The sequence below is a fragment of the Phascolarctos cinereus genome, unplaced genomic scaffold (assembly GCF_003287225.1).
Source record: "Phascolarctos cinereus isolate Bilbo 61053 unplaced genomic scaffold, phaCin_HiC Scaffold_3;HRSCAF=262, whole genome shotgun sequence".
Lineage (NCBI taxonomy): Eukaryota > Metazoa > Chordata > Mammalia > Diprotodontia > Phascolarctidae > Phascolarctos > Phascolarctos cinereus.
The window spans coordinates 134,752,399-134,765,802 of record NW_027555736.1 but is presented as its reverse complement, the minus strand read 5'-3'; the positions used below and the strand labels follow the sequence as shown (position 1 = coordinate 134,765,802).

Genomic DNA, 13,404 nt, shown 5'->3' with positions numbered 1-13,404 from the left:
TTGCTATCAATAAATTAACTGGAGTAGCAGAATCTTTTCCTCCATAACCAGAAGCATCAAATGAGGTAACACACGTGAAGCGCTTTGCAAACTTTGAAGCTCTCCATGAATGTTAGCTACTAGCTAGCTACTGAATGTATGCGTCAGAAAAAAATTGTCCCGTCTTTCTTCAGCCTACAATGCATATATTTAGCCTTATTTTTGCAAGGGACCCTGAGCAAGTCTCTAGGACACAGGCAAGGCGCCTCTGAGTGAGCAAAGCAAGAGGCTTTAAAAGCGCGAGCGCCGGGACCTCGATTGGTATTTCGGTCCACGCTGCGGCGGAAGAGAGACGGTAGTTCCTGTATTTGTGAATCGGTAATCGATGTCTTTGGCCTGAACACGCCGCGGCCTCCCGAAGGTCGTGGTTGGCTCTGCCCGACCGCGGGGGCGGTGCGCGGGGGCTGCTGGGTATTCTTTGGGGGCGGAAGGAGCGGCCTCGGCTGTGGCTTGTACCTTGTGCCTTGTGGCGACAAGATGGTGAAGCTCACGGCGGAGCTCATTGAGCAGGCGGCTCAGTACACCAACGCCGTGCGGGACCGGGAGCTCGACCTGCGAGGTAAGGTCAGGGCGCGCGGAGAGGAGCGAGACGGAGGGGCTGCGGCCCCCGTGCTGGGCCTCGGGCGGGGTCCTGGAGCGGGTGGCGGCCTGCGCGCGCTTACCGGTCCCGCGGGCGGCCTTTTCTGAAGCTGTAGAGCCGCAGCTCCCCAGGCTGGGCGGTTCAGTCTCGGCTCTCCGAACACAGATGTGGAAACTCAGGCCTGCTCCGGGAGGCGAAGGGGCGTGCTCGAGGGTCTGCGCAGTAGGCTGCGGAGACCCCCGCAAACAGGATGGATGAAGTTAGGGTTTCTTGCTGCGCCAAAGAGGATAATTGTTTAGAGAGCGTGAAAAGCGCCTCTAAACGCTCTTCCCCCTGCCTCTAGTGTGTCACTTGTTTTTATTCTGTAGCTACCACTTCTGTATTCTGTAGCTACCGCCCCCTACGTTAACTGCTATCCTAAGGTGCTTTTCTGTGGACCCCTTGCCCCTCTATTTATCGCCCGGTGATTCTCATTTCATTTTGTGACACTAACCCCTTAATGATAGATACTCAAACGGTTTTGTTCTTTGGACCGCCCCCTGTCTTCACACTTCATCCTCCCGTGCTAGTGATGCTTCGGATGTTTTCAATCCTTAGCCTTCCCACCCCAAAGCTGTGCTGTCAGTGATGTTCAGAAGTTTTTCATTCTGTCCTGTCTTCCGTTTATTAGCCTTCGTCTATTGTCCGCTAAAATACACGATCAGAAGGGCAAACTTCAAGTTAGTTCTGATGTTTATGAGCTAATTTGCACATAGGGACCACATCCTGTCTTATTGGGAGTTGTACTGTATCTTAGTTGAATTAAGTTAAACTCTACTAAAGTTTATTGAACTAGGTACAGTGCATTAAGGAGGCATACCACAATAAAGTAGGCTTTTGAGGGCTAAGCAAGTGGCCAGGCATAGGTCAAGAATTAGATTCGGTGTGTGGAAAGGGCTTTAAATGGTTTTTTGTTTTTTTAAGCTGGGTTTGAGCCCCAGTTTTGTTGCTTGCTACCTGCATAACCTTGAGCACATCATTTCATCTCTCTGGGCTTCAGTTTCCTTATTTGTAAAATGAAAGGATTGGACTAGATTACTTTAAGCTGAAGGGATTTTCAGGTTAAAATGAAATCCTGTCACGGTGTGAAAGTGCATGAATTACAATATGAGAGATTTCACAGAAGGAAGACATCACTTGGGAACATGGTATTGACACTAGGATGGGAAGGTTGATCTTTTCCTTTTCCCATTGCTTATTTTTGGAAATCCCAATCCCTGAATTTCATAAATTTTATGTTGAACCCGTGAGCGGTTTTTAAAAAACAATTTAAAAAATAAATCGAATGTAGATTGAGGTACTTCAGGTTTCACCATTTCTAAGAAAACTTTCCCTGCCAGGTCAACTTGTTTGTCTTTGAACATCTGTTTATTGCTATATATTTTTATATTTAGTTTAGTGATACTTTTTTGTACATTTTTCAGCAAATACAGTCACCCCCAACAAAGTATATTCCCCAAAACTAGGTTAACAGAGCAGAGAATTGTTTTAACTTAGTGTTGTAACAACTTTTATTCATTGTAGTTGATTTTGCTGCCTTTTAGTGTTTGTTTTCTTTGTTTGCATTGACATATCTATAGATGTATATGTGTATATATTCACTATCACCTATTACAAATCCAATCATTTGTTTCTCTGAAATCTTCATATTTGTGGGTTTTTTTCTTTTTGGTGAGGCAGTCGGGGTTAAGTGACTTGCCCAGGGTCACTCTTGCTCAGTGTCACGTGTCTCAGGTAGGAATTGAGCTCAGGTCCTCCTGACTCCTAGGCTGGAGCTCTATCCATTGCTCCTTTTTGTCATTTCTTATAGCACAGATTAACACACACTTATTCGTACACGATAGATTGTTTATCCATTCCCCAATGGTTGGGGCACATGTTAACTTGAATTTTTTATTGTCCCAAGTTATGCTATAGACAGTTTTGTACATTTGAGTCTTTTTCTTGTATCTTTGATACAAGATAGTCCCAGTTTCAGAATCTCTTGTTGAGTGTATGCACAATTCAGTAACTGTTTTGGATAACTCTAAATTGTTTTCCACAATGGTTGAGCCTGTTCATAACCCCATCAGCAGTAATTTAACATTATTGCCTTGTGTTATTATTTAAATGTTCATATGTATATCATCTCTCAAAGTAGGGCATAAGTTCTAATATGGGTAGAAACTACATATTTCTTTTGTGTCATCCTCAGAACTTAGTACATACTTGTTACTTAACCATATGTTGAATGAAGAATTGCTGGTGCTATAGATTTATTTGTAAAATGGATAAACAACACCTGATTTAATTTACTGACACTGTTAATTTAAGCTATAATATACACTGACTTCTTCAACATAATCTAATATCTCTATTTCCAGGATACAAGATTCCTGTAATTGAAAACTTGGGAGCTACCTTGGATCAATTTGATGCTATTGATTTTTCTGATAACGAAATCAGAAAGTTAGATGGTTTTCCCTTGTTGAAAAGACTGAAAACATTACTGGTGAATAACAATAGAATATGGTAAGTGTTATTTTTCCTTGAGTTAGCTGTTTACCATAAAGCATGGTAAACAGCTCCAGGTATAGAATTTCAAGTGTGCTGAAATTTTTTAAAGCTTAAAAGTTTTATTCTTCCACAGAAATTCAGATAATTCATAACAGTGCTTTAATCCTAATTTCTATTTCATTTATCTAAAATGCACATTACAAAGGGTCATCCAAGTGAGGAAATTTACTACTGACAGAAGTTTAGTTTGAATAACTTCTTATTGCCCTCTTTTGATGTTTATTGTTTGGTATTTTCTGGATATGTGCAGGGTTTTGTTTTGTTTTTTGGTGGTGGTGGTTGTTTTTGCTAGACAGTGGGGTTAAGTGACTTGCCCAGGGTCACACAGTTAGTGAGTGTCAAGTGTCTGAGGCTGGATTTGAACTCAGGTCTTCCTGAATCTAGGGCCAGTGCTCTATCCGTTGAGCCATCTGTGTGCTCCTGTGTGCAGGTTTTAATTATGAAGCGAGAGTCAGTAAAAGACCTGTGCAAGTATAAAACTGACTTTTTCTCCCTCACTTGATCTACACTTTGTGTCTGCCTCTAAATCTGGTACTTTACCAGATTATATCTTGGATTTATGATTTGGTCTGCTGTCTTGAAATAGCGTGTTAGCCAACAGAAAATGTTAAATGGTCATATTTGCATGAAATTTGATATATGTGCAAAGGTTATGGAGCTAAGGCTTAAAAGAAAAAAAATATGGTCTGCCTTTAAAAAAAAAGTTTATATTGCCCATAACATTGGGTAAAACTGATTCTGTGACTTAGGTTGGTTAATGTTTAATGTGTAAGACTTCATCCCTGAGTGAGGTCTCTAATTGGTAGAATTGCCTATATTTTAGTAGAAACAGCTGTCAATTTTCTTTTTCCTGAAGTAGAAAGGGCTACCTCTGGGGATTGTGGGTTCTCTATCACCAAAGACCTCCAATCAGATTGGATGGCCACTATTCAGTTTCTGTTGAGGGGATTCCTGTTCAGGGTATGAGTTGGTCTAGGATGTGAAACCCTTTGTGGACAGAGGAAAAAGAAAGAAGGAAAAAAGTTGTGCTACCAACTGGTCAGTGCCACCAAAGGGCAGCTCCTTTTCTACTCACATAGGTTGCTATTTGTCTTTCCTTCTCCTAGAGGACCACTATTTCAGTCACACCATCAAGTATGTGCTCTGGCCAAAGAGAATATAAATCTTAATCTCTGAAACTTTTATTTTTAACCCTAAATCACTCGTGCTCTTTGCTGTCATTGATTGGCCCAACTATAGGTCCTAAGCCAAGTGCTAGTTGGTCATTGTCTGGACCCTGATTGGCTCAGAATGCAAGTAAATAGCAATTGTTTCTGTTTTGGCCAGGAACCCTGAGGGTCTTCCCTTCCCAGATAGTTTTTTTTTGGGGGGCAGGTGCTTGGGAAGAGGTAAAGAGTCCATTCTCTGCCTCAGTTCCTATAAAGCCTAATAGAAGTGGGCTTTGCCTCAGTCAAACTGAAGCTTGTTGAAGACCTTAGCTTAAAAAGACCAAGATTCACCAATGCATCCTGGGCCATCTCCAGTTGTCCTGATCTATGAGGCTGGTGACTTTGCACAGACCTCCCTCATTTAAATCCAGTTCACTTGCATGTCTTGGCAGCACCTCCCTGTTGTTAAGTTCTCTTCAAGAACGAAGGACAAACAGCAATGAGTTATTCTGTCTAGATCATCTCTAAGGTACCATTCAATTCTGAGTTTCTGTGGTTTTGTGAATTGATTACATAAGAAAAATAAATCTTGCTCATATGTAGGTTTCTTTAGATCTTGAGTAAAAAGCTTTTTTTCTTATTTGATTCAATTATTGATTTTATTACAATAATCTTTATTCTGCTTTAGCCGAATAGGGGAAGGACTCGATCAGGCCCTGCCTAGCCTAAGAGAACTTATTCTTACCAACAATAGTATTGTGGAATTGGTAAGTTAAAAAAATTTTTTTAATAATTATTTCAAATATAGATCCCCCAAAATAGATTTTAAAATAAAAATTTAAACCCTTCTAAAATATTTTCTTAAATAGAGAGGCCAGGGATACTTGCTCTTCTTTCACCCCTGGCCTTTATTTGCATCTAGGGAATACAAAATGTTATGTCAATCATCACATAGTTTACGATCAACTAGACAGACCATCTACTCATTAAGAAATAGCCCCTAATATTTGATAGTAAGTTTGTGGGAGAGGATAACCAGGAAAAATGGGGAGACATTCTCTTTTTGTAAAAGAACCAGGGACTGGGGAGAGGGGGCAGGATCCAAACTTAAAATTAAGATTCTTTTTTCAACCATTCCTATTATCAGTCAAGCATCACCTTTGAATATAGTTTAATTGCCATATGTTTGACAAGTTTTGGAAGTGTTTTAAGTAGTGTTTATGCTATAGAATGCTTGTAATCTCTTTAGATTTTATGTATAGTTTGTCTCAAGTTAGCATTGATAAGGTACATGTAAAACATTGATAGACTGTTGGACATATTTTAATGATGTTTGCAGAAGTGATAAGCAATTCAGAGCATTTAAATAAATTTTTGTTGTAATGGTAAATCTTTAGGAAAGACGAGTAGTACTCTTTTACATTGTTACTTAGATTAATCTTATCTACTTAATAGCACTGATATAGCAAGATCAAGGAAATATCTGTAATGCCCCATCATAAGAAAAAGGCTACTCTGATAAAGTACCAGCCAGTTGGCAACCCTACTTGGAACCTGTGTGGGGAATATGAGTGACTCTTTAAGGAGTGACTCTTCCATGGTGGTGGTTATAAGGCTATATGACTCTGTACTTTTTGCATGTGCATGAAGGTACCTAGCTTATGGTTGAAGCCAAAAACTTTTTGGTGAACTACACTTCCTAGTTTTAATGCATGTCTTCTTTTGAAGTTAAGGACTGTTTGATGTAGTAGAAGGAACACTGACCTAGTTCTTAGGTCCCACTCTGCCACTTACTAGTTATGTGACCTTTGGCAAATCATTCCACCTTTGAGTCCCAGTTTTTTCAACGTTAAATTAGGCATAACAACATTATCTGTATATTACACAAGGCTATTGCAAGGATCAAATGAAGACATGTGAATTATAATCCACTATGATAGCATTTATATAACTTTAAAGTTTGCAAAGGACTTTTGAATACATTTTATCATTTGATCCTGACAATGACCATTGTGTGCATATTGTAGCCCTCATGTAGAATGTAAACTCCTTGAGAACAGGAACTGCTTTATTTTGTCTTCACATTCCTAATACCTTGTACATAGTAAACTTTATGAAAGTTTGTTGAATTGAACCTTGTGAGGTATACACTGTGGGGACTCTATGTTTTAAAGAGGGGAAGCCTGGAGCTCAGCAAGATTAAGTAACTTGCCCTTTCACACATCTAGTACCTGTCAGAGCTAGGATTCACTCTCTAGCCAGCACTAATACCACTTCAGCCTGCCCCATATGGAATGGAAACTAGTACTACTTTTATTGAAAATGAGCCATTAGCAACAACTCTATCAATACTCTATAAGGTAATGAAGTAAAATCTAGAAGAGGTAGGTCCTAGATGTGCCGTAAATCACAGTCATTTTTAGTTTTAAATTATGAATTGCAAACATCTGATTTTTATAGCATATACTTCCTTTACACAACTTTATTTTCTGATTCAGCACCTTGCTAACTCACTAATACTGGCTTAGTAGCTTTTTTTTAGAGTAGGGTAGCTGTAGAAAAACAATTTGTATGAATTTGTTATTGAAGCAATAGCTCATGTTACTGAGATAATAAATCATATCAGATGACTTTTTTTTTAAATTGTTTTTCAGGGTGATCTGGATCCTCTGGCAACTCTCAAATCACTGACTTATCTGAGGTACAGAATCAATTCTATTATTAGTACAGCCCTACAAAAATAACAAACTTACCACTTAACAAACCTACCAGGACCTAGAATCATCTAATTGAAGGTTATCTAATTTTGGCTTACTTCCTCCCAAACCCCTCAGTTTTACAGATGAATCCAAAAGAGGTTAAATGAATTGACTTAAGGTCAAATCAGCTAGCCATTGATGGTTAATTATTGGGCTCCTGATTGTACCAAGTTCAGCTTTGCCTTCAAGCCCCTCTGAAAGAAATCTCCACGATAGCAAATAAAGAATTTTGATACAAAATATAAAATCTGCCCAGTGGTCTTAGTATCATCCCTCTTTATGGAGTTGGTTTTCCTCTGCCATCAGGTAATATGATTCTAATACACTGAAATATGGAAAGAATAGTTAAAACTTTGTAAATTGTAAATTTTTAAAATCCATTTATTAGACTTAGTATGGCCTTCCTTTGAATGCTATTGCTTTGGATAAGATTAGAGAAAATGCTGTTTCCCTTTCCTTGTAGTATTTTGAGAAATCCTGTAACAAATAAGAAACATTATCGACTGTATGTAATCCATAAAGTCCCACAAGTCAGAGTATTGGATTTCCAGAAAGTGAAACTAAAAGTAAGTATTTGTAATTTTTGGTTCATTATGCCAATTAGAGTCCTTTCTGGTTTTAGTGGATGCTGTACTTTTATTTGCTGTTTTAGTTAATTTCTGTTAACTTTGTTTCAATCAGAACCACGGGACATAAGACTGTAACTAAGCAAATTGTATTCATTCTCACTTGTAACAAAGTTTACTCTAAATTTCTGTGTATCTGTTAAAACCCAGGTATATTCAATCTGTCATCCTTTATGTGAAGGAATGACCATGGCCAAATGATGACCATCACAAAACATAGATAATATTTCATTAGGGAATACTTCTTCCCAATAAGGGAGAAATGGGACACTCCTTCCTTAGGGACTAGCACCAGTGAAAGCAAAAACAGTGTCTCCTTTTGATTTCAAATTTGATTCTCAAAATTTGGTCTTTTCACATTGAGTCTCTTTACTACCCTTAAAGTTTTTTCAGGGAGATTTTCTTCAGTATTTTCTGAGGAATACATCAAAATGCATGTGGTGTTCCTGTTTACATTAACTCTATGTGTGGTATCGCTGTAGGAGCGTCAGGAGGCAGAGAAAATGTTCAAGGGCAAACGGGGTGCACAGCTTGCAAAGGATATTGCCAGGAGAACCAAAACGTAAGACACAGATACACAACTTAAATGGAATTCACCTTCAGAAACACCACCTGTTTTGCAGTTTGCAGCCTACAAAATAAAAACGAAATTATAGTTATCAGTGATTGTTGTAGTGTTCCATAGGTGTTCTTGATTCATTGATTTGACTGGTTGACTTCCTTGCAACATGCCAAATTTTTTCCAAATTAGCAAAGCAGACACAATAGCCTTTCTTCTGCTTTCTTCCTAGGAAGGTAAACTGTACTAGTGTTTCTGAAGGAGAGAATTCTTGTATCAGTTTATTAACAAAGATAAGATACTACACTGGTTGAATTACTTTCAAAACTTTGAAAGTAAAAGAGAAGCATTTTCTTTTGGTCTGCTTTTAACTCCTCCCTACCTTTTCTTTTTAAGTTTTAATCCAGGTGCTGGTTTAACAACTGATAAAAAGAAAGGTGGGCCATCTCCAGGAGATGTTGAAGCAATTAAGGTAACATATTGAGGGAACGTTATTGAGAGTTCCAAGATAAAACAGATTAGATATGAAACTTTATAAGTTTTTAATAACTCTTGGATGTTCCAGGATAAGGACATAATAGAATCTGCCATAGTTTTTAGTCTTGGTTCTATTTTTTACAAGGAAAAACTAGCATGAAATTAACTTTTTTTTCTCACAGTCTGTATTTTGACTTGAGAGCCTCATCTTCAATTTGTACAGGGTAGGATTTGCCATTTTACTAGCCTGTTGGCTGCCTTTTATTATGGAGGGACTTTTTGTAGTAAACAGCTCTGATCTGTCTCTTAAGAAAATGGAACAACTGCTTTTGCCTAAAAAGCCTTTTTAATTTCAAATCCTTGGTATATCCTAGAGATGTCAGACTGGGCCTGCATACTCCAGAGTGAGGCCCAGACCACATTAAAATGTAGTTAAGAATGTTTTAACAAAAATAAAAATACAGTAGAACATAAATAATGTTAATTTGTGGTTTTCTACATCAATATATGGCCTGTAGGGATTTATCCAATAGCCTGTCCTGTATGTATGATTAATGGGAAGATATAGCCATGTGATGTATTATGGTGTCTTCATAAACTGGCCATGGTATGAATATGCTTTGATTGACTTTAGTTACTTTAGATACTTTAGTACATAATACCATCCTTATTTTTCTCATTTAAGAACCTTTAAAGTACTCTTATATTAAAAACTTTTTGAATTTAACTTCAGCATAGTAAATTACAATAACCTTTCCACATCGAGAGACTTAGGGGCATGGCAATCTGGAAAATCTACATGAAAGTTTTTGGCCCACCCTTTGTACCAGCGAAGAAGGCTGAAGAATTATAGTATTAAAAGATAAAATATGTTGATATTATATAATACTATACACGTATTTTATGCATTTCTGAGTTTTTAAACTGTTTCTGTGTCATTTGCTGGTTTTCCACGTGTCAATAGCTTTTGCAAAACTCCCAAAAAATTCCCATTTAATTTCTTAATGCTGACCCACAATATATTGAAACCACAATGGGGGAAGTCACAATGTGGAAGGAATAACTATAATTTTTTAAATCTTTCATAATATTTAACCAGTTAGTATGCTATTGAACATTTGCTGTGATTCTATGTAAAACTAGATATTTTCAAGATTTTAAAGAAAAATTATATATTTCATTTTGCTTTTCTTTCCAGAATGCTATTGCTAATGCATCTACTCTGGCTGAAGTGGAGCGACTGAAGGGATTGTTACAGTCTGGTCAGATACCTGGCAGAGAACGCAAATCAGGTTTCATTTTCTCACGCTATTAAGATTGCATTCATGTGACTGGTTAAAGCAAAAATGTTGATGACAAAGATGTTTTAAGATCTATAAAGATTAGTTGATAAAGGAAATTGTAATAATAGGATACTTGTTAATATCTGTTTAAAGCTTATATTCTATTGCCAAAGTAGAAAAGGAAAGGACTGGTATAAAGGGATTTTAGAGGTAACTATCAGATTATCCAAAAGTGTGATTCATTTAGTCATTTAATGATTATTCAGCAAGTTTTATGACTGGATTCTCATGAAATATTATACTTAATCAGAAGGCACATAAAGGGACAGTGAAGTAGGTACAATGATGAGGAATTTCAGAGGCACCTTTCTCCACTGTTTGCTGCCTTTTTAGAATTGCCCATTGGACAGCTATCTTAACTTCTCCCTTCAGGTACTGCAGTTCTAAAAGGTCTGTTGCCCTGATTCCACTAGAGTAGCTGTACAAACATTAGACTTATAACAGCAAAAGTTTCCCAGCCAAACTTGCTAGTTTAGCTTGACCTAGATAGTTACGTAGTTTAAAGACAGTACCCCAAAATCTGTTATCAGTTGTTGGACAGACTTAGCCTTTCATTTAGTCTCAGTGTTTTGGCTTAGCTTGAACTCATGGTGTACTAGGACTAGTGGTACTAGTAAGTATGACCCACTTTGTTAAAAAAATTTAATTTCAATACATAATGAAAATTCAAATTTGCTGCCCCCACAAAATGATTATTGTATGTCATTTTTCGTACTGTATTACATAGGAATGTGATGTGTGAGATAATGGAACGCTTTCACTGGCATAAGAATCCAATAAAATCAACAATGACTTTTTCCTTTTAGGGCCCACAGATGATGGTGAAGAAGAGATGGAAGAAGACACAGTTGCTAATGGATCCTGAATTTTGTGTTCACAGTTTTGGAGTACATGTAGAATGTCAGTGCCTCTTAAACCAAGAGGTTTTTTTGTTTGGGGATTGGGGGGAAGGGGACGTTGTCATGGAACAGGTTAAATATATTTGTTCCTTGAAGCAGAGTAGAATTCAGAAAGCGTTACTGAAATGCTTGAAAATGCCAATGTAAATTTTTAATGTACATTTTGAAATTGAATAAACTTTTTCTATGATAATAAGAATAAATAAGGCCTTTATTGTGCCACTTCTAAGGTTTCATCTTTATAGTAATATATTTCATGAAAATAAGTATTGCTGCCCATGAATTTGTAGATGAAGTGTTGTTTTTTGTTTTTGTTTTAGTTTTTTAGTTTTCTGGGGTGGGCAGGGTCCATAAAGCATAAAGCTGAAATCAAATTTTTTTAAATTTGAAAATGCTTAGTAAAAGTCCAGAAACATTGTTTCCCTCAAATGTTAACTTGATTAATTTTCTCTTTAAATAATGTCCTTAGAGAACAGAGGTGACAACCTAAAGAGCTGCATTAACCACCATTAATTACAACCCAAATATATAAACAATATCCTCTCCTTATTTACCTTTGCTTATAAGGAATAAAATATAATTTTAGAAACAATTTCTGATTATAAACAAAGTGATAGGGCCACTGCCTTCCTTCTAGCCTATGAAATTAAACTAGATTGAATGAGTTGTTAATGTTTACTTAGCACACATTATGTTCTAAATCATGATAAATCTGCCATTGGAGTTGGAGAATATCAGAGTAAGGGCATAGTAAAGAGACCTAGATCTCACCCCACTCCCAGAATATAAGAAAATCTATCAGAGTCTGGGTCCCAGGAGCCTAGTCCAAGTTTCTGGTGGAGATGGAAAGAGAATAGTATCAAGGTGAAGTTATAGCTGGGAAGTGGAAACTAGATTATTTATAGATGTAGTATTGTTCAAGTTGGACCGGGTGATCTTGGAGGTCTCTACCCTCTAATTGTCAGCCATGTTACAGATAATGGCAGTGTCATTCACTCTGCTTCCTGACACCATGGGTTCTCATCTTCACCAGTCACACTCTAAACCAAACCATCAGAGAACATGCCTAGATAGTGAGACAGTGGTCAGGAAAGGATATTTTGGTTTGAAAAATTACAGAGAAAGTGAATGGAGCCTAAGGAGAGTAGATTGACATTTCCTTTCCAATAGCAATGGCAGTATTGATTTGATTATGGTTTACTCTCCCTTTTCACATCTTGCTTCCAAAGCAATAATAATACGACCCTGGCTGTGGGTTTGTCAGTCAGCTGTTCATTTGTAGCACTCACCGTCTTTGTGATTTCTCAGGCCAAAACTCCCTTCCTTGGCCACCACTATTCATATTTGTCTCCCCCATTAGAATGTTAGCTCCTTTTATTTTATATATATATATATATATCTCCTTAGTTATCGAAAAGCTTGTCTTACATAGGTAACCTCTTAAATGTTGTTCATTCTTTACCTGGAGGTAAACTGAGTTTCTAACTCCTGGGATTGGAGTCAAATGAAGGAAATTAATATATTGCTATTATATTTACAATCAAATTAGGATCAAAGCTTTCTCTTTCCTTATTGAGAGACTCCCCTATAGGTCGGTCAATCAGTCTCTAAAGGACATGGCTGATAGAAGAGATTGCCCTAGTCCTGAGGGAACATTCTCCTAGATCTCGGATAGAACCCCACCCAGCTAGTTAGGTCTATTTAGAATGTAAATAGAATCTAATCTAGGTGAATTCTTGCACTTGGTAAATTAAACCACATCCTTGCACCCCTCCATTGGAGGTTAGGATGACCCAGCTTATAAAGGAGAAAACCAACCAGAATGGTCTGGGCAGAGATGGCTTCCTCTGTCCAGATTGCTGGAAGCGGCTGAGTCTTGTGATCAAGTCCAGTTCTCAGCAGAATTTGCTGGAGATATGTCAAAACCCCACTCTCATTAAAGTGTCCACCAATCAGGATCGATTTTTACTTGTCAGGGGGTCCCCTTTTCCAAAACTATATTAAGACTTTCAGTGTCTCCATGTTTTGTCTGGTTACCCAGAGAAACCACTGACCATCAATGTATTGATAATTAGCTAGCTAGCCTAATTAATAAATTGATTATTACCCAGAAACTATGTCTCAGGTTTTTTAGTTGTTACAACTAACCTGGAATCTCTTGTTGTCATAGACTGATGACTTTCCTGTCAGTGGATAGGAATTGCACCTACCCCCCAAAATCTTTCCATCATATACTGAAAGAACTCTCAGTTGTAGTTGGGTAACCAGGCACTCCAAAGGGAGCAAAACCAGCCAGATTGTAATAATAGCTCTCATGGGAAAAATCTTCAAGGGCTTCTACCCTGTATGATATTAAATCAATAATGAATGCCACACTTC

At 37.6% G+C, this 13,404-nt stretch overlaps 1 protein-coding gene across 1 annotated transcript; it reads left to right on the top strand.

Annotated features, from left to right (window-relative positions):
• The first annotated feature begins 437 nt into the window (after window positions 1-437).
• On the top strand, window positions 438-11,261 carry SNRPA1 (small nuclear ribonucleoprotein polypeptide A'). The gene is made up of 9 exons (XM_020963663.2): window positions 438-598; window positions 3,022-3,169; window positions 5,051-5,129; window positions 7,017-7,063; window positions 7,585-7,687; window positions 8,230-8,309; window positions 8,703-8,778; window positions 9,982-10,075; window positions 10,933-11,261. The coding sequence occupies exons 1-9, from the start codon at window positions 517-519 to the stop codon at window positions 10,989-10,991; spliced, it is 768 nt and encodes a 255-aa protein (XP_020819322.1). The 5' UTR covers window positions 438-516; the 3' UTR covers window positions 10,992-11,261.
• The last annotated feature ends 2,143 nt before the right edge of the window (window positions 11,262-13,404 follow it).